Raw genomic sequence first — 25,753 nt, forward strand, 5'->3', positions numbered from 1 at the left:
AATTAAGTTTAATTAAGTCCGAAGTTTATTTCATCTTGCTGGGGATTCTGAAATCTCGAGAACAAGGTGTTGTGAAATCAGCTTGCTAGTGTGGGGGTGTTTTGTGAATGGAGAATGTGGTTGTAGTTTGTCCATCAGTGCAGTAACTGGTCGTGTAATCTGTGGTAGGTCATTCAGTGCATGTGTCCTGGATTTGACCTCGACTGTTGTGACGGTGTCTACAGCGATGTAGTTTTTTTTTCTGGAGCTGTAAGGTCTCCGGCTCTTGGAGCAGAAGAAGCCCAGCTCTTGAAGCTGTAGGATGTCCCGCTCAGAGCTGTTCGGTTTCCGGCTACTGGAGCTGTCAGGTGCTGTGCCCGGCTCTTGGAGCTGTCGGTGCTGTGCCCGGCTCTTGGAGCTGTAGGGTGCCCGGCTCTTGGAGCTGTAGGGTGCCAGGCTCATACAGCTGTAGGGTGCCAGGCTCATACAGCTGTAGGGTGCCCGGCTCTTGGAGCTGTAGGGTGCCCGGCTCTTGGAGCTGTAGGGTGCCCGGCTCTTGGAGCTGTAGGGTGCCCGGCTCTTGGAGCTGTAGGATGCCTAGCTCTTGAAGCTGTCGGGTGTCCTGATCTTAGAACTGTAAGCTGCCCGGCTCTTGAAGCTGTAGGGTATCCAAGAGCTGCTTGGATCTTGGGTAGGATGTCATGATCTTACAATTGTAGAGTTTCCCAATCTTAAGCTGTAGAGGTGCGTAGTTGGTACTACCAGATACATTTATTGTATATCCATGTTCAGCGGCTGCATTTAAGTATCCCAGCTTCCAGAGCCGTGGCCTGTATCCCCCCCCCCCCCCCCCAGTATATTGTAAACGTGGTGCCCGCCCCCACAGAAAACGTAACGTCAATGTTTAACTGAGCAGGCCGCCACGTAATGGTGGAAATAAATGTCATTTTTAACAGGCCACGGCGTGAACTTTGAACAAAGGTCAAGTCCATTTTAATTCTTTTACCTCAATCTGGTTATTTTCAAGACTACCCCCCCCCCCCCCCACCATCCCCACCCTATCTTACAACACGCCATACACCTTGGTCCCCTTGCGTATTTTATTAAAACACCGTGTCGGGTTTCAATTTCTCCAGTAACCCCGTTCTGTTGAAGCGGTTTACATTTTTTTTTAAAGTCCTAATTTTTTCCAGACACGTAACTTGTAACGCAGATTTTTTTTTACTGTGTGATAACGAATCTTAGCTTGTAGCGCGTGTGTAGTGTGTAGTGTGTTGAAGTCAGCAAGTCGCGGTTACTTGACCCGTTAAACCAGTTAACTTGAACATTGTTCTGGCTTAACTTTGTTTAATTCTTTGACCGTGTTACAATCAGTAGGACCAGTGCTCGGCTCGTACTCTAGCTGGCTGGGGAAAAAACAACTCTAGTGTTCGTATGGATTAACTGGGATTCGAACCACAGATACCCACCAAGATGCCGAAGACCAGTGTTATACCCCCGCCGATACCGACTTCGCCACCGTCACCGACTTCCCCCTCGGAGATCGCGAAAGGACTGGGGTCGGCGTCATCTCCAAAGCTGAAGATTCGGTTGAGCAACATGTTGCACAATGCTACTCATCATTCCAAGTCAAAAGGTACAGCAGTTGTTTTTTTCTCTAGATATCTTCATACTAGTGTCTGACAATGGACGCTTCCAATTATAGGGGCGTTGGGTTGTCAGTAAGCTTAGCTTGTGATTGTTATAGATAGGATTCGTGTTGGCATTTGTAATTGTTAGTTAATATGAATCTACTTGAGACCTAACACCACTTTTTGGGAGAGTCCATTAGTGCTATCAGACATTTGTATGAAAACTACATATCTAGATAGTATCAACTAGAAGCATGCTAAGTTGAATGCATTTTTTTAAATTTTAGTTTAAATAGGTTTCTATTTTTTTTATTGGTATACATTTCAAAGCAACATATTTTTTTGGAATATTCCTAGTACGTTTCTCGAAATAGACTTTTCAAAAAGTAGATGTGTTAATTTTTTTTAGTAGCTCTTTAAATTAGGTTCAGTGTTAGGATAAGAAAATAGGATTAGGGTTATGGTAGGATTTGGATTTGGATTAGGGTTATGGTAGGACTTGGATTAGGGTTATGGTATTACTTAGAAAAGGATGTGGTTAGGTTTGACTAACACGCCGTTTGAAAAATATCTTCATTATTGTGGCACAATGGTATGAAACATGCTCATGTTTCAACGAGTCCTAAGCTCAACGAATTAAAGTTTTAGTGTAGACGTGAGGGATCTGATGTGAGTACTCGTGCATGCTGGGATCAAAAGACGTGTATGTAGCGATGTCGCCTGACAACTAAGTGCACGTCAAGTGTGCTAGAGTTACGCTTCCTGTCAACCTGTTCGTTTGGCCTCGTTTCACTTTGAGGCTCAACTCTTTTGACTGCAACCCCCCACATACAAACAATGGTTCTATTTGGAGTGTCTTCCATTTCACCGCCTGATAATGGACTCTTCCACTGGATAGGGGTGTTGGGATGTTTATTGTAAAATACTTGGCCTAATTATTTTTTCCACGAGCTTTGTCCTAAACTTATAGGTCTCGTTCTACAACACTGCTACCTATTCGAAGATTCTATGTTGGGGAGGGGAGATTGTCGCTTCAAAAAACACATCTTACCATCAACTTACTGTATTCATCCTGCCCCCCCCCCCCCCTCATTGTTCAATTGAATTCGTCCTCTCTATTGGCATCCGGATCCCAATTGGTAGACCCCCACCCCAAATGGCTAACCCTCCCCACCCATTCTCGTGACACCTCCCCCCCCCCCCCCAACCTTACAACAACCCACATTGGCAACACCCCATTACTACATTAGGTTCTCCTGGAACATGTTAACTTGTTTCTCTTCCGTTCTTGCTGATTACTAATTGGTGATTATGTAATTATTTGTACTCGGGCTAAACCTACCCACTGACCAAAACAATGTGACCGTCAGATATGGGTTTTTTTTTTTCAAATATAATTTTAATAGTTTCTTTTTTAATTGTAATTAACAAATTAGTTCCAGCAGCTGCGTCGATTTTTAAATAAAAAATCAGATATATCTATGTTGATGTTAACTTAACACCAGTTTTTTTGTTTTTTTTCAAGCAATTCTCTAGAGAAAAATGTACGAAACACCTTAACTTGTACGATATTTGAGTAGTTCTGAGCTGTGCGCCTACATATAATCTGGATTATAATTTTTAATGCATTTAAACTAATTAATTCAAATCTACAGCTAATAAATTACCAACTTAAGGTAGAACATTTATAAAAACACAGACTGGGTTGTAAACATTTCAGTAAACCAAGGGAAATAACCAATGAATATTTAAACGGTACAATTTCTGAACAGTAGCCTCCCCTGGATTAACTGCTTGCTTTATTGTAGTTTCACAGCCGAGCTAGTATGTAGGACTAATATTAATAAACTTTAAACTATGGCATTCAATACATTATTAAACTTTTTAAAGTACATTGTTTAGCTTAAACTGTATTGTAGTTGTAGTCATTGTAAATTGGATAAAATTGATTGAGTGTTTTATCTGTCGTGTGGCCTTCTGGGCCAGAAGTGTAGTTCACGGCACGCCACCAAGTGTGGGACAACCCAACATCTGGCCCGGCATTTGTGGGTTGAACACATGAGCGTGTCAAGTGTGCTGTGACGGCCTTGACCCACTTAGACGTATGACACAGCGAGCGTTGTTTGGGGTTGTTAGTTGTAGCCTAGCTTATTAATATGCATATTAAGGTTTCTGAAAATCTTCGGAATATTGTTTTCTATGAAATATGTAACCGCTTGAACTTTTGTGAGTGTACGTGTCTGTGTGTGTGCCTGTAAGTGTGCCTGTAAGTGTGCGTGTGTATGTGCCTGTGTGTGTGCACAAACCCCAGTCACTAATCCTAGACAAGATTAATTATAACCCTTTATAATTTAAACTAATGTAAGGATGTATATTGTAAATATTTAGATCACATTTAGCAAATGTAAATTGAATAGTTCTAAATTATTTGGTATTTTTGTTCATTCAATGCTTTCATTGTGTAAACTACTGTAAACTATACAGTACACATGTTAACGCCATTATATAAACTGTACTTTAGTGTATATGTTGTGAGCAAGTAAACTGACCGTAAATTAGGCTCTAATGTTTACTCGTCCCCTGATCAATGGGATCCCTGGCCCCCTGAGATACGTGATCCCTAGAGCCCTGTTCTACGAGATCCCTCGACCCCTGAGATACGAGACCCCTCGACCCCTGAGATACGAAACCCCTCGACCCCTGAGATACGAGACCCCTCGACCCCTGAGATACGAGACCCCTCGACCCCTGAGATACGAGACCCCTCGACCCCTGAGATACGAGACCCCTCGACCCCTGAGATACGAGACCCCTAGTTCCCTGAGATACGGGATCCCTAGACCCCTGAACTACTGGATCCCTAGACCCCTGAACTACGGGATCCCTAGTCCCCTGAGATACGAGACCCCTAGTCCCCTGAGATACGGGACCCCTAGTCCCCTGAGATACTGGATCCCTGATCCCCTGAGCTACGAGATCCCTAGACCCCTGAACTAAGAGATCCCTAGACCCCTGAGATACTGGATCCCTGATCCCCTGAACTACGAGATCCCTAGACCCCTGAACTACGAGATCCCTAGACCCCTGAACTACGAGACCTTTCTCCCCTGAACTACGAGACCCCTAGTCCCCTGAACTACGAGACCCCTAGTCCCCTGAGATACGGGACCCCTAGTCCCCTAAACTACGAGACCCCTAGTCCCCTGAACTACGAGACCTTTCTCCCCTGAACTACGAGACCCCTAGTCCCCTGAACTACGAGACCCCTAGCCCCCTGAACTACGGGTTCCCCTAGCCCCCTGAACTACGAGGCCCCTAGTCCCCTGAGATAGGGGACCCCTAGTCCCCTGAGATAGGGGACTCCTAGTCCCCTGAGATACGGGACCCCTAGTCCTCTGAACTACGGGACCCCTGATCCCCTGAACTAAGTGCTCCTATGTTAAACGACCGACCTAACGTAGGCTTGAAGCAGGCTAGATAGGGATCTGTCTGTTACTTGTGTAGCACTGCCACTTCAATGTTTTATTTTCTGTCAATGAGAATCTTAGTTCACACCACACCGATATTTTTAAACATTTTTATCAGCGGATGTTGTATCGAAAGGAAACACAAAAACTTGAAATAACAGAAAGCACACAAACCTTCAAAAGACATGTGACAGAAACAAGCACACAGAAACCTCCAAATGACATGTGTTTAAAGCACACAGAAACCTCCAAATGACATGTGTTTAAAGCGCACAGAAACCTTCAAATGTCATGTGTTTAAAGCACACAGAAACCTCCAAATGACATGTGTTTAAAGCACACAGAAACCTCCAAATGACATGTGTTTAAAGCACACAGAAACCTTCAAATGACATTATTTAAAGCACACAGAAACAACAAAAGCAACATTCCTCTAACGCTACATCGTTTCAACCGTTTCTTTTATTCCTGTCTTATTCTCTTATTCTCTCCCTTACGTTGTACCATTCGGCTTTTATGCGTCTTCCGCTATGAACCTTCAAGAAAATCGATACTTAGTTTTGGGTTCGACTGAAAACCTTACTCAAATGGTTAGGGCTAGGATTAATTTACTGTTGGGTTGTGTGTGTGGTGTTATTTAGGCGTGACAACCAACTGTACCATCTTCATCCCATTCTTATACACACTACACAACACCTTAGGGTTCTTCTGTTGTATAACCAACGCACTGACCTCTGAGAATATAAATCTACCCAGTCCCTTGTATTGATTGAATATTGCATAACTCATCGCTATAAAATAAATACCCCGCAGGTATGTTTAAGAATTCAAATATTACGTAATTCAATTTTGTTAGTTCAGTTTTATTTTTCTTTGAAACATATCGACTAATTACAATGCGGTTTAAAAAATGTCGAAATTCTACATCTAAAAATAACCATCGTCGCGACCTCTGCAGGCGATGTCTAAAAATAGCACGAGATCGATGTAAGAACCTCGAGGCGGTTTTGTGAGGCTGGCTCGCATGCAGGCATCCACTCTAGACTCGGTAATCAACGGGTTTTGCTGCGTGTGACGTCAGCAGAAACAGTAAATTATAACCACTCGGTTTAATGTCATTGCAGACTTACCCCCCCCCTCCATCCACCCCCACCCCTCCCCCCACCCCATCTGAGTCTCTTCCTACACTACCTTGGTAATGCGTACTTGTTTTTGCTTATCTTTCAAAAAAAAAAAAAATTGCATCTTATATATATATATATATATATATATATATATATATATATATATTATATATATATATATATATATATATATATATATATATATATATATATATATATATATATATATATATATATATGATATGCCTATGGTTGCATTCAAATATGCCCATTCTATGTATGGTTAAGTCGATAACCGTTATAGTAATACTGTAGTAATACCGTATCCTTTTGGCAGTCACAGTAATTGTATTTCAAAAATTACTTTTATGTTAGAAATATCTCCAGGGAAAGTTTACTTTGTGACCTAAATATTCGAACCAATCATTGCTTGGTTAGGCCCTTACAAAAGTCCATGTCACATGTGCCTAGATAGGGACCCTAACAGGTGCTTTGGTAGGGCCCCCTAGACATGTAGTTTGGTAGGGCCCCCTAGACATGAGGTTTGGTTGAGTCCCTAGACATATGCTTTGGTAGGGCCCCCTAGAAATGTACTGTGGTAGGGCCCTCTAGATATGTGCTGTGGTAGGGCCCCCTAGACATGCTGTGGTAGGGCCCCCTAGATATACTATGGTAGGGCCCCCTTGACATGTGCTGTGGTAGACCCCCTAGATATGTTGTGGTAGGGCCCCTAGACATGCTGTGGTAGGGCCCCCTAGACATACTATGGTAGGGCCCCCTAGATATACTATGGTAGGGCCCCCTTGACATGTGCTGTGGTAGACCCCCTAGATATATGTTGTGGTAGGGCCCCTAGACATGCTGTGGTAGGGCCCCCTAGACATATGCTGTGGTAGGGCACCCTAGACATATGCTGTGGTAGGGCCCCCTAGACATACTATGGTAGGGCCCCCTAGACATACTATGGTAGGGCCCCCTTGACATGTGCTGTGGTAGACCCCCTAGATATATGTTGTGGTAGGGCCCCTAGACATATGCTGTGGTAGGGCCCCCTAGACATACTATGGTAGGGCCCCCTAGACATACTATGGTAGGGCCCCCTAGACATACTATGGTAGGGCCCCCTAGACATACTATGGTAGGGCCCCCTTGACATGTGCTGTGGTAGACCCCCTAGATATATGCTGTGGTAGACCCCCTAGACATGATGTGGTAGGGCCCCCTAGACATGCTGTGGTAGGGCCCCCTAGACATACTATGGTAGGGCCCCCTAGACATATGCTGTGGTAGGGCACCCTAGACGTGTGCTTTGGTAGGGTCCCTAGATATATGTTGTGGTAGGGCCCCTAGACATGCTGTGGTAGGGCCCCCTAGACATGTGCTGTGGTAGGGCCCCCTAGACATATGCTGTGGTAGGGCACCCTAGACGTGTGCTTTGGTAGGGTCCCTAGACAGGTATTTAGGTAGGGGTCTAGACGTGCTGATTTAACCTGATTTGTCCTTAAACATATAGGTAACACATTTTTTTAATTGTAAAATAAGGAATTAATATATTTTAAATACAATTGTATGAAGCCATATGTTTGCTCAGCAATTAGGCTAACACATGATAAATTGTATAGTAGTAATAGTTTTGCTGTCATACGTTTTTGTAGCAGTCTACGTTTTCTTTACTCTTGGCTAGCCTAGTGGTTTATAAGACATAAGAGGCTAAGTTAAGTTTATAATTCACGCTTTCTATGTTTTAAACCAACAATTATTTTTACAAATATGTACTTTTATAAATTTGTATATGCTATTTAATTTGGTAGATATAAAATAAATAACCAAACACTTATAATATTCATAAAATCGATTTATCTGTCGAATGTATAGCGGAAAACCATAACCCACAATGCCTCTCGCCGTGACGTCACCCATTTTTACCGAGAAGTTCGCCATGTTGAAATAGTATTGTTGAAGTAAAATGAATCCATAGTTGAATCTTTTAACATCTGCAATAATATATGCCCTAGAATCCCAACTTATTGAATATTTGTTCCTAATTTATTTTTCTGACACATGTTTTACTTCTGCATTTAAACATGGCAGGTGAGTTAAGTAGATGAATAAAATTTTAGGTCTCTATCGGTATTGACATTGTTGTGAACTTCGTTAATTTAACGTTTAATTCTTAGTCTTATCTTATCTTTGCATTTTTTGCAGGTAATGGCGGTGAGATAACATGGTGCTTTTCTCAAGTTAAAGGTTCAATCGAAGAAGAAGTTGCTGAAGGTAAAATAAACATTCCAACTTTTAATTAAGTAGGTGAATTTAATCGTTATTTGAAATCAGTTCAGTAGTCCAGCTTCTTCCAGATTCCAGAGTGAGAGACACACGAGCGAATGACTTTAAACTTTAATCTGTTCAAGATCTATTCTAGATCCAGAGATCTAGATTAAGTGACCTAGTCTCAAGTTGATTCTAGATATAGAGAATCTAGATCTAGATCTAGCTAGAATCTAGATCTGAGAAAGGTTGAATCTAAGTTTAAGTTTATAAAAAGAGATGGATGTGTAAAACCAAATCTAGAATCTAGGGCCTAGATTCTAGATATCTAGATCTAGATTTCTAGAATCTAGATTCTATTCATTTTTCTATTTAGAAGAATATCTGTTGTCTGGATTCACATTTTCTTAAACCGCTGCGAATCTAGTGACCGTTACCTGTCAAAATAAATTAAAATCGTGTCCACATGACGAATTGAAAATCGGTCACTGACAAATGTTGTTTTCCCTGTGGCCTGTAGATCTAGACTCTCTTGATTTAGATTGTAGATCATCTTAATAAGTGAAAAATCAACTGTCAAGTTTGGCATCGCATAGGCTTGGGGCTTAAATATAGAATCTAGATCTAGATGTGTTTAATCAGTATTATTTCAAGTTGGCATAAAGACTACTTATTTCTTAAGTAAAAGAACATTCACACAGAATATAGATCTATTGCGAAACCATACTTTAAATCTTAAATGCATCTTGATTACTGGAGTTACGTTGATCCAAATGGTGCTGCTCATGTTAACATTTCATAATGACATGAAAACTACCTTGAAATTGTAACACTTGGAAATCATGATACTTATTACCTTTTCAGTACATTTTTTAATGCACTAAATCAATTGAACAGTTTTCTGTCTGCTACTTGCCATCTATTTGTATTATGTTACACTACTTTTAATTAAACATGCCTTCTTAGTGTAACAATCTATTTTTAAATGTATTTCAGCTGATATCATATCTTGTGTTGAGTTCAACAGTGATGGAGACCTTCTAGCTACTGGTGACAAAGGTGGCAGAGTTGTTATTTTTCAAAGAGATAAAGCAGTAAGCATGTTCAGGTTTATGTCCTTTAATTATTAAGCCTAAAATAGTTTGTATAAACCAGTTTTATATAAAAGTTTACTGCAGATATTATAATCATTTTCATGTGTAGATCTTTGTTGTTTTTTTTTTTTATTATTAATATCAGCTGTTGAAATGCACTAATCAGATGATTTACCTAATACACTTTAAACAATCAGTTGGTTACACATTGTTTTGAATATGGCTTTCTTATTGCAGTTGCTTTAACAGTAATACCTTTGCATATTATAAAATCTATACATTTTTTTTGTAGAGCAAAAATGCAGTACCAAGTCGTGGAGAATATAATGTGTACAGCACTTTCCAGTCTCATGAACCTGAATTTGACTATCTTAAAAGTCTTGAAATTGAAGAGAAGATCAACAAAATCAGATGGCTACAACAAACCAACAGAAATCATTTTTTATTGTCGACAAATGGTAAAATAATTTGGCTAAAAATAATAGATTTTTTAAATGATTAAGTGTATCGTCTCATAAAATGAGTCTTAAGTTTGGATCATGGATATTTGAGTCCATTCAGCTTTAATGTGTACCTTCCTTATCATTTGATAAAGTAAAACCAGCTGTGAATATTATCCTTTCTTATGCAGAGGTTGCAGAAACAGGTAAACTACATCACCTGCCCCATGGCCCATATCCATTTGAACCCATAGCTCTAGCTCCTGAACCTAAAATCCCCTGCGTGCCTGAGTCAAATGTATACACACCAGACTCTCGATTAAAAAAAATAAAACTAAGAATACAACAAGATTAATTTTATTATTTCAAATTAACATTTGTACATTAATTATCCCCAATATTTTGACTTAGTAATCCAGTTGTCCGTGTGGTAGACCCTTCTTTTAGACATAGGTAGATGCAGACATGGGTAGAATGCTGGTTTTGGAATTTAATTTAAAATAGTCTTTCCAACAAATTGTAAATTATGAACAATAGGAACAGTACCAGTTACATATTTTTTTAATATAGTATTTTTATGCATGGACTGTTGATCTGAGTTAATGTGTCTAGTACTGCTTTATCTGTACCTCTTGGGTATTAACTTAATACTTATATTTTCATTTAAAAGTTTTAAAGCATTTAAGATCAAAATGTTTTTAATCTACAGACAAAACCATTAAACTATGGAAAGTAGCTGAACGAAACAAACGCCCAGAAGGGTACAACTTAAAAGATGAAACAGGCCAATTTCGCAATAAATCTGCAATCACATCGCTTAAAGTACCAGTGTTTCAGCCCATGGAGTTGATGGTTGAAGCAAGTCCAAAAAGGGTGTTTGCCAATGCTCATACATACCACATAAATTCCATATCTGTAAATAGTGACTTGGAAACTTACCTTTCAGCCGATGATTTACGGATAAATTTGTGGAATCTTGAAATAACAGATCAAAGTTTTAGTATCCTTTTTAATTTCAATTTTAAAGAACTTATTTTCCTTTAGATGGCAGTCTTTATTAATTGGTTATTATTTAGATATTTTTCCTTAACATTTTAAAGATATAGTGGATATTAAACCAGCCAATATGGAAGAGCTCACCGAAGTAATAACTGCAGCTGAGTTTCACCCCAAAGAATGTAATATGTTTGTCTATAGTAGTAGTAAAGGTAGCATCAGACTGTGTGACATGAGGGAACAAGCGTTATGTGACAAGCATGCAAAGTGTAAGAAATTTCTGAAGCATTGCTTCATTTATTACTTAGAGATTAAATATTATGTGAAATTAGTCTTAGGCCTGATTCATAATTTGATTGAAATTGTTTTTTTTTATCAAAGGCCATTTAGCCTTATATGTTGGGAATCCTAATACCTTTGCCCCTTTTTAGTCTTTAGAAAGATTTTTATAGTTTAAAAATACACTTGTCAATCAACTGCTAAATTCATTGGTCTCAGGACTTAAAAACCTTTGTATTCAGGATTCATTTGGTTGCGTATTTAACTGTAAACTTAAAGCTACTTTTTTATAGTTTGAGTCGTGTGTATGTGGTAGCAATTCTAGTTTTGCTATTTCTGTTTGTCATTTCTTTAAAGTATAATCAAATCTTTGGTTTTTTAAAATTGAAATCTCAAGGATTCTTGCTACTACATGGTTATCGGTACTAATCTAAAACATGCATGATTTCATAATGGGGCAGAACTTACAGAACATGTTTAGTCGCATCCAGCGGAAAGTAAATACTAACCTCAGAACTAGTCAGCAGAAAGTGCTTATTTTTCTAATAATCAAAATAGAAAGACTGGTACTTTTTGTTATGTTTTTAAAAAGATTAGAAATCTAGTGAAGGGCAGTATATGGAATATAAAATGAATCAAACATTAATTAATCACTTTCATTTTTAAACAAGTCCAGGATTTTAATTATTTCTCATATTGGCTTCATGGTTGGTTTTTATGATTCACTTTAAAAGAGTGGCACCAATGTATGGGTAGCTAGATATAGATTCAAATTAAACATATTTTTTAAAGTTATTAGAAAATGGGTGGGGTGTAAACCTAATTTTTTGAAAGATAGTTACAGCTAACAGTGTAGTTTAGCATTTCAGATTAACATTTAAATATTAATTTTTAAATTTTCTAATGGGCAAAAAAATAGGCCAAAATTATTTCTGCAAATTATCAAAATAAGATCTGAAATTGCCCATGTCAACATTTTTTATTCTGTTCTATTTCAGTGTTCGAAGAGCCAGAAGACCCTACCAATAGAAGTTTCTTCTCTGAGATTATTTCTAGTATATCTGATGTAAAATTTAGTCATAGTGGTCGTTATATGATTACTAGAGACTACCTGTCTGTCAAGGTATGGGATTTGAATATGGAGACCAAACCAGTAGAAACCTATCAAGTACATGAGTACCTCAGGAATAAGCTGTGTTCACTATATGAAAATGACTGCATTTTTGACAAATTTGAATGCTCTTGGAGTGGGGATGACAAGTAAGTTTGCTCATTGATGGATGTTTACTATACATTGCTAGTTACCTACCCCTTGTTAACAGTTGCTAAACATAATTTATTTTTCTATTTACAGGCACATCATGACTGGTTCATACAATAATTTCTTTAGAATGTTTGAACGTGAAAATAAAAGAGACTGTACACTTGAAGCATGTAGAGAAATAACAAAATCAAGAACAGTGCTCAAGCCTAGAAAAGTTTCCACTGGTGGGAAAAGAAAGAAGGATGAAATAAGTGTAGACTGTTTAGATTTTAATAAGAAAATACTTCACACGGCATGGCATCCACTTGAGAACATTGTTGCAATAGCTGCCACTAACAATTTGTATGTGTTTTCTAGCAAGGATTAACATAGGCCATCGTTAGATATATAGTCCACTGGTTGCCCAGTTGCTGAAATGCTTAACTGTCCTACCCCCCTCTCAATATTCATCTGGAGCGGGGTGAAGGGGCCATGTTGTCATCAGTCTTTCCAAGTGCTGGACCGCTGCTCAATTCTGGATCCACTCATCACTGCTCCAAGTTGTGGCCACTAACAGCCTTCTAACAGAGGATATCAGGGAAACAGTCTTGTTGCAAAGGAGTGATGCGCGTTTGGCCAGATATTCAGGTTTGCATGCAAGATGTGGACCCAAGTTTAATGTTGTTGGCTTCTCGTGTACTAATGACTTTAGACTTGAACCAATGCATTCCTGCCTGATGATGATGTGCATGAATTGTCTAGTCTTTTTGAAGCAAAAGTTAGTATCACATCATCCATCATTTTTTCAGTATTGTAGTCTATTAACAAATGATAAACAAAGCTGTTTGTGATAGCTGTCAAACGTTGGACCATAGAGTGTGGTGTCATTTTTGGCCGTTGAACAAAGATGACATTTGATTGTAGCAGTCATAATGTTGCCCAGCTGTCGTTTCAGTGACTTAATTCTAGGATCATTTAGGCTTGTGAGGTGACAGGTGGAAAGTGGATATTACCTTTAAGAAACAATAAACAATTGAAATCAACTTATGTCCTTGTGCATTAAATTGGAACTTGTGTACATGTAAGGTTGACTAGGATAAAATATGTTCTGGTTATTACAACTGTACCTGATCACACATATGTTTAGTTGTAAGGGTACATTTTATTGTGTCAGGGTTTGCTGTCATAGAATGTTATATGTTTACTACAACCCATTTTATATTGTCTTTCCCCTTTCCCAAGTCAAGTAAACATGGAACATACATTTTGTCAACTTGTTGAAGGTTCTTTGTTGATGTTATCAAATCCCAGTACATATTTGTATTGTTTAAATGGTTGCTAATTTACTCATTAATTGTAATTATGCTGTACATGTAAAAGTCACAGATTCTTTCCAAATTTGTTTTTCTACGGAAAGTATTTGGGATATACAAGATTAAATTTGGTGAGCACAGCTTTGTTGTTTTGACTTTTTATCCCATTTGTCTTAGTTTTTTTTTTGTTCAATTAATTTCTATTGCTAGAACTAAATATTATGTTAATTTTTACCCTGGGAAGATGATAGTATCTGTGCTAACATTTAAAGACATCTGCTAAAACAATTTTCAGAGATCAACAGACCTAGTCATTTGCTTAAATAAATAACACATTCTATCATGTTATTGAGGAAGTGAGGTTGAACTGTCTGAATCTGATTTTTTAGTAGAATGTATTGAAATTGATTGCATTGCATATTTGCAGCTTAGAAGTTGTGTGTGCATTAATTAAACTGCACTTAATTACCACTGTTTTAGTTCTGCCCTCTTAATTTTTTTCCAATAGATCTTAATTTTTATTTAGTATTACTACTTAAAGAAATGTTTATGAAAAATGCTTGATTACTAGGGGTGTACTTTGTCAAAACCTTGTTGGGAAAATTCACACTGTGCCATCCATAATAATTATGGAAGATAAAACAAAAATGCCTGCAAACATTCCAGTTTGTTGTTAGGACCAAAGATAATTTTGTGATTTAGATAATCAGAGACTGTCTTTACTAGTGGTTTGATTGATGTACTGCATTTGTACACCAAACACTTTGAACTAGGATTACTCTTCTTGCTCTGTTACTGAATATGTTGAAGTAACAATATGACGCTAACAAGTAAGGTAACTAGAACAGAAATGGAAGTAGTTGCGCTGCTTCATCTTTATACAAAATCATTAGGAAATTTTTACTTTTATTGTTCGTCTTATTTTGCTTCTGAGAATGAAATGAAAAGACCATTTAATTGTAACCTTTATTTGGCAACTGGATATTCTGTTTATCTTGATTGTAGTTTGGCTTGATTTGGCGCAATAGTTAATGTTAATTGGAATATGTGATGGTATCTTGTAAGAAAGGATATGTTGTCAACACCTAAAGTTCCCACCAATTATCAGCAACCTATGTTGTATGTGCTGTTACTTGTGCAATTCATTGTCAATGGAATGAAATCACCAGTTTTGATATGTTAAATGATTAAAGTATATTTTTGAAATGTTATCAGCATTTCTATTGCTTTTCTGGGAATACCTGCACTATTGTTTGGTAAAAACAAAATAGCTATGGACTTTGTTTTGATACAGCTAGTTAAATAATGAAATGTTTTAATTTACCCGTGGGTTAAGTTATAAATAAAAAAATTGACAGATCAAAACGGAAATCCAAAATTGGAATCTATGAATCATATTTTATTATAATTTTGTAATCTCAATTTATTTTAAAATAAGGGAAGGAGATAATTGGCTGTACTGTGATGAACTTATTTTAAAATCTTACTAGACCAGAGCGAGCTTGTTTATTTGTGTAAGGATGATTATAAACACCACTTGTAGTACTAGAGGAATATAAGAAAGATTTTAAACAAAATTCAATGCACTGCCAAAGTGTTTATAATAAGCAACCTCTTCTATGTGAGATGCTTCCCAGCCGTGACTCTAACCTTACAGGAATGTATAATTTGCTACTGACACTTGAAGGCCCATCTGGTTAGCTTATGTCTTTAATTGAACCCAAATTGCTGAATAAGCAATACATCTGCTTGAGATGACAACTAAATAATTAAGATTAGGATTTGATGAGTTAGATGAAGATTTTGTTGTAAATTGGGCAAGAGTTTTAAATACATACATGATACATTAAACTTCTTGAAATTAAGAACAGATTACATGTACATTGCTTATATACAAAACAATGCATTGAGCTAAAAGTTAAACTTCTTGTAAGAAACAAACAATGCTAGTAGTTTAGCTAGCTTTGGTTTGAGACAATGAAAGCAATAATTAACATTAAAATGTACAAGTAAAAACAAAATGGTATATAGAGTCGACTAAACATTGTAACATTTAGCAATCTAGATATAAGTGGTAATTAAATGATAGGGGAATTTGGCCAGCCTAGATGGTGAATTACAAGTAAGTTAATTCAATCAACCATTGCACGGAGAGGATTGCTGACTCAGCAACAATATCATCAGACTTCTAATATCTAATTTAAATGCAGTTTATCTCATTCTAAAACCCACATGTAGTGTTTTCAGGCACGTCCACCCGTCCTTTCCCATCCTTCTCTCGGACTAAAGATATATATATATATATATGTATATATATATATATTATATATATATCCATTTATATAATTGCCCACTTCCGGGAATATTAATTCAATGCTCCCAGAACAAAATGCCAGGAAAGAAAACTTCCTGCCACGTTTTAAAGTAAAGGGATCCCTCCCCGCCGGATGATCAAAACAATTGATGATTATAAGAAAAAGTTCAATGGGATAGCAACAAGGGATTCTGTTCAATCGACCATTCTCATGTAATCAAAGGTTTTCAGTGTTGAACTTTACATACACATTACACATTCCTTCATTACTTGAATGTTGAATCAAGCAAATCTCAAGTTTTATATAAAACGTACCACAAAAAGTAGTATGTTCAAAATCTCGTATTTTAAAATTATGTATCAACCAAAGGCCTTCGTCAGTAAAGGAATATTTTTTTTTTAAAAACGTATCACTGAATAAGCCGAGGTGTGGTCTCAAGATGACCACTTCACTAAATGTGGATGGGTTGTGTTAAACATAAAGGTCGTTATGTAGATTGGAAGCTGTTAAATACATCTGATGTGATACGATATGTAAATAGTTTACAGGTGAGAGGATTAATGGTAGGGATATTCACTTGATACAGATAACCTAGGTGTGTGGTAGTTCAGTAGTGTCACTAGGATGGGTGCCATCCCACTCCTCCAACAAATTTCCGTGCATTTTCGGTTTGGTGTCACCCCACTCCCCACATTATATTGTTACCATAACTGAATAAAACATTGTTTTAACAATAAATTTTATTTCTATTGCCGTGGTGTCGCATCCTAAATGATGCCACACGCCGCAGGGGCGTAGCGACCCATCCCGACGCCCGGGGACAAACCTTCAGTATGGCGCCCCCCCCTCCCCATATATTTATGTTTATAAGTGAGCTTTTAATTTTTTTGGCACCCTTAGAGTCGGCGCCCGGGGACATATGTACCCACCCGCCCCCCTCCCCTTCGCTACGCCTCTGCCCCCGCCCAAGTCTTGTGACGCCATTGGTTCAGCTAAGTGTGAGATTTGTCTAGTGTTCATATTCCCTTAGTGTAGTTTTCCTAGTAGTTTTTTTTTGGCTTAGTGTTATGATTCCCCAGTAGCAAGTCAAATTAATAAACATCAGACTAACAAAATTAAAACAAAAGAGAACAAATTAATACACAAGAAAAAAATAATTAAAAACTACGTCATGACAGGGTATTAAAAATAATGTTAAAAAAGTATTTGATAATTGCATAAAACAAGGCCAAAATTGAAGCAGTAATATCTTTAAAGTACATCTTTAGATGTAGCCCAAATCGTCCCAAGATGCGCCAGACAAGGCCACGCCCACAATTCTAGAACATGGCTGAGACAAGGAAACAAAGTCTCTCGAACATTAACCGTCTCTGGCAGATGCAAGGCCCACCTCATCACGTGACCCGCGGTAAATGTCAAGGACGCGACGCCCGTCTGTTGTCAAAATGAAAAGAAAATTGTTTCAACAGAAAAATTCAAATTAAAATAATAAATAAAATTTGACAACACGCGGTGTATAACAAACAAAATCTTTCAAAACAAACGTCAGTGTCTAGATTACAACATAATGTAAAGTAATACAATTATGTTTTTGGTCATAATAAAGTAATTCAAAACAGCTGTCAAAGGGTCTAGATTAGAAAAGAACGTAACGTAATTATGTAAAGTCATGCTATTGTGTTTTCGGTCATAACAAGCAAAATAATTCAATAGTATCAAGGCTAGATCATAAGTAAACCTAACAGTAATTATTTATTCCATTCATGACAAGCTAGACGCGCGACTCAACAAATAGTACACGCTTTTGACTTCTGATTCCCTTGTGCTTTAGAGACAAACCTTGCCACTTGGAGCGCCGTCCCCGCGGGGTTCTTGGTACTGAGTGCCTCCCCCCCAGCGTCCCCTTGGTCCTTTGACGTCACACCCCTGGTCAGGTTCCTGCTGGGTAGTGCCTCTAGCATCTCCTGGCAGCTCTCGTCTTCAGGGTCAGCTATTGCCAGAGTGGTCAAACTTCCGTCCAGGCAGCCGATGACAATGCACGTGCCTTGGTCGTTGCCTACGATAGCCTTGACCTCCGCACTGGTTTTATAATTGGCGATCATCTTGCCGTCCGATACCCGGAAAAGCCGGACAGTCCGGTGGCGGGAGTGGTAGTAGACGACGTGTTTGTCGCTCTGTGTGAAGAACACGGTCACCTGGAACACGCCCTCCGCCACCCTGGGGATCAAAACCTTCGTTGTTTTGTTGCTCTTCAGGTTGATCAACTCCAACCCACCCCGGGCTGGCGCGTACATCCCTATCTTCCCGTCCTGCATAGAGTGACCGTTCCACCTCGGTACTGACCTCACTAGTGCTTTTTTCTTTAGATCCAGGATGTTGCCCTTATCGGGGTCAATAACCGCGATGAGACTGGAATCATGGGGCATGGCGACGATGTGGCTGTAGTCGATGTAGCTCTGGTACTTGAGCTGTAGATTGTACAGCCTGGCGCCTGTCTTGCCGTGGTACACCCCAATCACGTCCCCGCTCTTGTCAACACCCGGCACCGCCAGGTAAATCCCGTCTTTGGTCACCACCGGGTTGCGATACACCTTGAAGGTGTAGTCAAAATTGTACACTTCCACACCCCCAGGAACAGTTAAACACGCGCAAACTCCCTTCCCCCCAGGGAGTTTGGCTACGGCGATGACTTTTGTTTCTTCCTCACACAACAAGACTTGTTGAATGTCCCCTAGAGACACTTCAACCAGAGGCGTATCCTTGGATAGATCCCATATTAGCAGTTTGGGGGACTCAGCACTGACAACGAAATCTCCTTTAGATGTGATGACTGCATGAGAAACGATGGCGCTTCTAGCGTTGCCTACAAATGTCTTCACAAGACGGCCCGTCTCCAAGTTCCAGATGGCCACGGTGTTTCTTGTCGTAGTCGCACACAACGGGGACTCGCTAGCCAAGGCGATCGTCTCGATAGGACGCTCCAGCCTGTCTATAGGGTGAACGTCCTCCAGAATTTTATCAAAGTTCCAGACTTTGATTGTTTTATCCATAGACGAGGAGATGACGGTGTTTCTGCCGATGGTGACGGAAACTAACGCACAGATTCGTCCAAAGTGAGCGTCCAGCACCTTGACCATAGTGCCCTGCTTGACGTCCCAGACGTACAAGTTCTTCCTCACCCCAGCCACGACAAACTGGTTGTTTTTTGTGAAGACGACCAAGCTGGTCAGCTGGTTCTTGGTCGGGATGTTCCTGATACCGTGCGGTAGACTCAGCTCCCGGAGCTGGTCAGTCTTCAGGTCGTACAGCTTGTACCCCTGGGCTGTCGTGCCTATCAGATAGGTCTCGTCATCGGACAGACTGAAAGAGAAAATGGACTCGGAGTTCTCGCCTATGGTCCTGTCGTATTTCCAAGCACCGTCTTCTCTGTTGTACGCCACTACAGCGTTATCACTTATCTCAATGCAAGTGTACAGCTTTGTCTTAGCTTTGTTGATGGCTATAGCACTATGGAACTCAAAAGCTTCTATAGACAAATCATGGGCTTCAAGCGCCATTTCGGTATCGTCTTCTGTGCCACTTTTCACAATAATCTGGTTCGTGCCGTCTGGTGTGTTGTCCAGATCAACATGCAGCACCGGCATTCTGAGCTCGGATTTGTACTCACCAACAAACACACCGTCGATTGTGTAGAGCAGCCATGATGTGTCGGTCCACATAGCGACGTGTGTGTTGGACACGCTAGTTCCCCGGATGGCCTCGTTCTTCAGTGGTACCACCGGCGTGATGATGTGGTACTCGCCTGTGTTGAGGGAGCAGACGATCAACTGGTTGTTGTTGGTGTAGCTCACCGAATATTTCCCGTTGGGGGAGATGTTTAAGTTCTGCATGATGCCCTCTATACCCGGGCTAATGTTTCTAGACACCTCGCCCGTCGTGAGGTCCCACATTATGATCTTGTTGGAGACGGAAACCAAATACTTGCCATCTGTAGGAGTGCCGATACCAAACGGTGCAAATTGATGTCCTTCTAGAGAATATTGAAGAGGCCCGCTGGGGGTGTGTAGACAGTGATAGGCGGAGACCAGAGCACAGTGACGCAATCCATCCGAGTCACATTGCTGGATGAGGCCTCGGATTTTCGGATTGAGCCGGTAGTACGGCAAAAGTCGGCCGGTAATCTGGGGCCCGAGCATGTCCGGGTAGTGGCTAAGAATGGAGCTTGAAAGACGGATGGCGTCGGCGATGAGACGGACGTCCTTGTCGTAGACGTGGTTGAGCAGATCCTCGAAGTCAGCCAGCACGGACTGTAGCGGCATCGAGGCCAGCTTGGCGTGAAGCCAGTTGTAGTTGAAGATGACCTTCTCGTACAGGTCCTCGTACCTATGGGAGCGGATCAGGTGGTAGGGCATTTCGCTGAGCTTGCGTAAGTTGTAGCGGATGACCTTGCCCTTTTCGTCCATAAACTCTAACGGCTGAGGAGGCACTTTCCTATCGGCTGCACTCTGCTTATCATCCAGGTGAAACCGCTGCCTCTGTAGGTCTGAGTACTCAAAAGGTTTTGGTATCCCTCCGCCGTAGGTGCCCAGGAAATATTCCGCCGTGTTGGAGTGGATGGTGCTGACGAAATTCAGATTTTTAAAATACCGTTCCTTGGCGGCGTCTATGAACTGTCTATGGTACCAGCCAATAACACTGACACCGTCTGCTTCACGTTCACTTAAATACCCAGGTAAATCATTTCTTATCCTGGTCCAAAGCAGAGGTGGGATTCTTCGAACAGGTGGTAAGTGGTACTGATAAATGTCATTTAGTACTTTGTCATCTAAGGATATCAAATCTTCAAGTTCCGGTTCTGAAATGCCACTTTTAGAAGCCGAGATGTATCCTAGAGCGTGCGATACTAGCGTCTTCCCGTGCTGTAGTTCAATGCGTTCGAACAACAGCATTATACAGTCGTGTATGGTGAAGGCTAAAAGCGTCAGACTCGGCTTAAAGTACGATCTCCACCTGCAAATCTCGTCAAAAGTCAGCTTGACAAAAAGCGGTAAATTACACTTTGTGATGGCCTCGTTGACCAGCGTCCACTGCTCCGGTGTGACAGTTTTGTTGGCGTTGGTTAGCCAGGCTTGTATGATCGTGCTGCTTAAGTTCTCGCCTAGGGGAAGAACTTCGATAAAACTCTCCTCGTTGTCGATCATCGTACGAAGCAGATCCAGCAGACCGTAGTAGTTGGGCAGCACGGATATGATAACTTTCACATGCGGCGGTAGCATGATTGGCATCCACGTCAGGTTGTGGGCGCCGTCAGAACCGGAAATCTGATCCAACGAGTCGAAGAAGAGAACCAGCGGCTGGTCGGGCGTGGCGAGGGTGATGAGTTTCTTGAAGTACTGCTGCAGGGGCGCCAGTTCGTTGGGGATGTCGTCTGCCGGCTGGTTGTACATGACGCTCAGCTGCTGGCAGTATGACGTCAACAGCGGCATGATGGTGGAGCTCCCCGGGGTGGTGCCGAGGAATCTGAGCACCATCACGACAGGTTTTGAGAACCACTGCCCAACAACCTAGAGGTAAAAAAAAAAGATTTTTTTAATTTAAAAAAAATTATCGCGTGTAATTTTTCCCCAGGTAAATCTTATTTAATGTCTGGCACTATAAATAATTGAGTACCTGGTTGGCAGCTTTGGCCATTATGGAGGTTTTCCCACAGCCGCTCTCGCCAAACAGAACCAAAGGGAGGTTACTGTCGCCCACAACATACTCGTGAATTCTGCGAATAACCTCTTCTCTCCCCTGAATGGTAAAAAGAACATAAAACGCAAGTCATTTTCTACATGAATAAGTAAAGCTCTGTCTTATCAGCCATGATTTGAGCGTTGTCACAATTTTTTTTTCAAAGAAACGTATTAAAATAGTTTTTAATTCTTATAATTTTCTAATAATGTGTTTAGTTTATATTTTTTAAATTTCCACAACCTGTTAAAATTTGCATTGTTTTTTTGTTGTCTCTACATACCACACTAGTATTTTCTCGTGTTGTATGAGGTAATATGACAAATAAGTTAATGTCCAGTGATGCATGAGCTAATTTCCAGTGACGTATGAGTTATTGTCAGTGACGTAAGAGCTAATGTCCAGTGACGTAAGAGCTAATGTCCAGTGACGTATGAGCTAATGTCCAGTGACGTATGAGTTATTGTCAGTGACGTAAGAGCTAATGTCCAGTGACGTAAGAGCTAATGTCCAGTGACGTATGAGCTAATGTCCAGTGACGTAAGAGCTAATGTCCAGTGACGTATGAGCTAATGTCCAGTGACGTAAGAGCTAATGTCCAGTGACGTAAGAGCTAATGTCCAGTGACGTATGAGCTAATGTCCAGTGACGTAAGAGCTAATGTCCAGTGACGTAAGAGCTAATGTCCAGTGACGTATGAGCTAATGTACAGTGACGTATGAGCTAATGTCCAGTGACGTATGAGTTATTGTCCAATGACGTATGAGATAACGACAGGAGACTCACCTGGAAAGCCTTGCAGTACCTCTTGCAGGCATGCAGGTGCTGCAACGGTTCCAGATAGACGGGGTCATTGGCCAGCCGCTCGTGTTTGCTCATGGCGTTGTCCACCAACCGGATCACGTGGATGTAGAAGTGCTCACAGAACTTCTCAAAGTAATCCTAAATGGAAACACATCGTTTGTTTAAATGTTACTAAAACATTTCTCGCTGTAGACAAATTGTCTGACGAAAAAAAAAAATTTTGGCCTATAACCGCATCACTCTATGTCCCATTACCTTATGTATCTCCTCACCAACACCCCCCCCCCCCCCATTATTTTGTTTCTCCTCAACCCCACCCATTCCCCATTACCTTATGTGTCCACACCCCGCCCTCTTTACCTTATGTGCCCCCCCCCCCCATTACCTTATGTGTCTCCTCACCCCCCCCCCCCCATTATCTTGTTTCTCCTCAACCCCACCCATTTTCCATTACCTTATGTGTCCACACCCCGCCCTCTTTACCTTATGTGCCCCCCCCATTACCTTATCTGTCTCCACACCCCCACCCCCATTACCTTATGTGTCTCCTCTCCCCCCATTACCTTATGTGTCTCCTCACCCCTACCCCCCATTACCTTATGTGACTCCTCACCCCCACCCCCCATTACCTTATGTGTCTCTTCTCCCCCCCTCCCATTACCTTATGTGTCTCCTAACCCCCACCCCCAATTACCTTATGTCTCCTCCCCCTCCTCCCATTACCTTATGTGTCTCCTCACCCCCACCCCCCATTACCTTATGTGTCTCTTCTCCCCCCTCCCATTACCTTATGTGTCTCCTAACCCCCACCCCCCATTACCTTATATGTCTCCTCATCTCCCCCCATTACCTTATGTGTCTCCCCCCATTACCTTATGTGTCTCCTCATCTCCCCCCCCCCTTACCTTATGTGTCTCCTCATCTCCCCCCCCTATCTTATGTGTCTCCTCATCTCCCCCCATTACCTTATGTGTCTCCTCATCTCCCCCCTTACCTTATGTGTCTCCTTATCTATCCCCCCTTACCTTATGTGTCTCCTCATCTCCCCCCCCATTACCTTATGTGTCTCCTCATCTCCCCCCCCCATTACTTTATGTGTCTCCCCCCCCCGCCTCTTCCCCCCTTACCTTATGTGTCTCCTCATCTCCCCCCCCCCCATTACCTTATGTGTCTCCTCATCTGCCCCCCCATTACTTTATGTGTCTCCTCATCTCCCCCCTTACCTTATGTGTCTCCTTATCTATCCCCCCTTACCTTATGTGTCTCCTCATCTCCCCCCCATTACCTTATGTGTCTCCTCATCTCCCCCCCCCATTACTTTATGTGTCTCCCCCCCCCCCGCCTCTTCCCCCCTTACCTTATGTGTCTCCTCATCTCCCCCCATTACCTTATGTGTCTCCTCATCTCCCCCCCCCCATTACCTTATGTGTCTCCTCATCTGCCCCCCCATTACTTTATGTGTCTCCTCATCTCCCCCCCCCATTACTTTATGTTTCTCCCCCCCCCCTCTTCAGGGGCGGAACTACAGTGCCGCCAGACCCCGCAATGCGGGGGGGCCCAGACCAATTGGGGGCCCAAAAATCCTGGCTAAATTATTAAAAAAAAAAAAAAAAAATTAGGTGGAGGTCGAGTTATCTTTCTTCTACAGTTACAAACAAACACGATAGTCGGCAAACGTCTTTGAGAAAAATGCACTGACTATAGCTCGAGAGACCGCCAGACATATAGACAACTTCAAAGACGAAGCACCTGCCGGTACGCTTTGAAATCGGGCTGGGGAAATGTTGCGGCGAGGCGACTATCCTGGTCTTCTAGACGATCGGAAAAAGTCGGCACTATTGATGTAGATGTTTATCGGCGCTTTCTTGTCCCCTTCCCTTCCCAACTCTCTCCCCCCCCCCCCCTCCCCCCTACCCCTCACTTCTACCCCTCACCACACCCTTACTCTTACAATAAGATGTAATGCATAGATTAACGAACCGTCTATGAACTGTAAACTGACCACTTCTGCACATTTTGTTAAAAACACTAGTCAGTAGTTGTTCATTTACCTGATGAACAGGGGCGGAACTACAGTCCCGCCAGACCCCGCAATGCGCGGGGGGGGGGGGGGGGGGAAGCCGTTTAGGGGCCCACGGCTGACCAAATTTTTTTTTTTTTTAATTTTGAATTTAATTTTTGCCTTAATATTTGGTTTGTAAAAGAAAAACACCGTAGCTGCGGTACGATTATCTTTATTTTACAGTCACTATACCACGCTCTTCCGCAAAAGATAAAATCCATTACACAAACTACAGTGTAAAATTTAATGTGATTTTTGTGCACGATTACAAGACTTTCTCTATACTTCGTATATACGAGAAAGTAAAAACATTGTTATATTGTTTACATTATTAAAACACATATCTATGATTATGTGTTTAAACTACTGGCCTGAATTCTACAAAAAATATAATTATTTATTTCGATCTCATACATTTATAATTGCGTTCATTTTTACTTTAACAACTGTATCAATAAACTTGTAAAAGTATAAGTTATTTCCCTTCAGCGAAGCATTTGAAATTTGACTTTGCCGGCACGCTTTGAAATCGGGCTGGGGAAATGTTGCGGCGACCGGCGAGTCGGCGACTATCCTGGTCTTCTAGACGACCGGATAAAGTCGGCACTATTGATGTAGATGTTTATCGGCACTTTCTTGTCCCCTTCCAATGAACCTTCCCAACTCTCTCCTCTCCCCTACCCCTCACCTCTACCCCTCACCACACCCTTACTCTTACAGTAAGATGTAATGCGTAGATTAACAAACCGTCTATGAACTACTGTACTGTACCACGCTCTTCCGCAAAAGATAAAATCCATTACATTACTCTTCAAATTTTGAATGACTTCTTTGACTCGTTGCCCCCCCCCCCCCTCCCTTTGATAGCTAAATAGAGGACACGTAACTGTTTGACCGATCCTCCAAAGTATACTGTGGCGGATGGGGCAGGGGATGGGGACCAAAAAGGGGGTTAAAAAATTGTCGACAAATTCTTTACATATTTAAAACAGTTATTTATAGTTG

The 25,753-nt window shown here is 41.0% G+C and overlaps 2 protein-coding genes across 5 annotated transcripts in view; one reads left to right on the top strand and one right to left on the bottom strand.

Moving 5' to 3' along the window:
- The window catches only part of LOC131927688 (serine/threonine-protein phosphatase 2A 55 kDa regulatory subunit B alpha isoform), a 40,966-nt gene extending 25,921 nt beyond the window's left edge, over window positions 1–15,045 (top strand). For 2 of the 4 annotated variants that reach the window (XM_059283461.1, XM_059283452.1), the window contains exons 2-9: window positions 1,354–1,615; window positions 8,407–8,475; window positions 9,466–9,563; window positions 9,856–10,021; window positions 10,713–11,003; window positions 11,104–11,268; window positions 12,277–12,538; window positions 12,633–15,045. In XM_059283461.1, the coding sequence (XP_059139444.1) occupies window positions 1,453–1,615; window positions 8,407–8,475; window positions 9,466–9,563; window positions 9,856–10,021; window positions 10,713–11,003; window positions 11,104–11,268; window positions 12,277–12,538; window positions 12,633–12,909 (1,491 nt within the window). In that variant the 5' untranslated portion in view covers window positions 1,354–1,452 and the 3' untranslated portion in view covers window positions 12,910–15,045. Of the gene's footprint in view, window positions 1–1,353; window positions 1,616–8,099; window positions 8,293–8,406; window positions 8,476–9,465; window positions 9,564–9,855; window positions 10,022–10,712; window positions 11,004–11,103; window positions 11,269–12,276; window positions 12,539–12,632 lie in introns of those variants that run through there. The other 2 variants (XM_059283468.1, XM_059283476.1) reach the window with 2 other exon arrangements.
- A 2,324-nt stretch (window positions 15,046–17,369) lies between these two features.
- The window catches only part of LOC131927761 (NACHT and WD repeat domain-containing protein 2), a 40,197-nt gene continuing 31,813 nt past the window's right edge, over window positions 17,370–25,753 (bottom strand). The window contains exons 8-10 of the mRNA XM_059283564.1: window positions 22,669–22,824; window positions 21,820–21,942; window positions 17,370–21,713 (exon numbers count right to left, since the gene is read on the bottom strand). Coding sequence (XP_059139547.1) covers window positions 17,934–21,713; window positions 21,820–21,942; window positions 22,669–22,824 — 4,059 coding nt within the window. The 3' untranslated portion in view covers window positions 17,370–17,933. The remainder of the gene's footprint in view (window positions 21,714–21,819; window positions 21,943–22,668; window positions 22,825–25,753) is intronic.

This window comes from Physella acuta, unplaced genomic scaffold (genome assembly GCF_028476545.2).
Source record: "Physella acuta isolate Inbredline_101_S28 unplaced genomic scaffold, ASM2847654v3 ptg000089l, whole genome shotgun sequence".
NCBI classification, from domain to species: Eukaryota; Metazoa; Mollusca; class Gastropoda; family Physidae; genus Physella; species Physella acuta.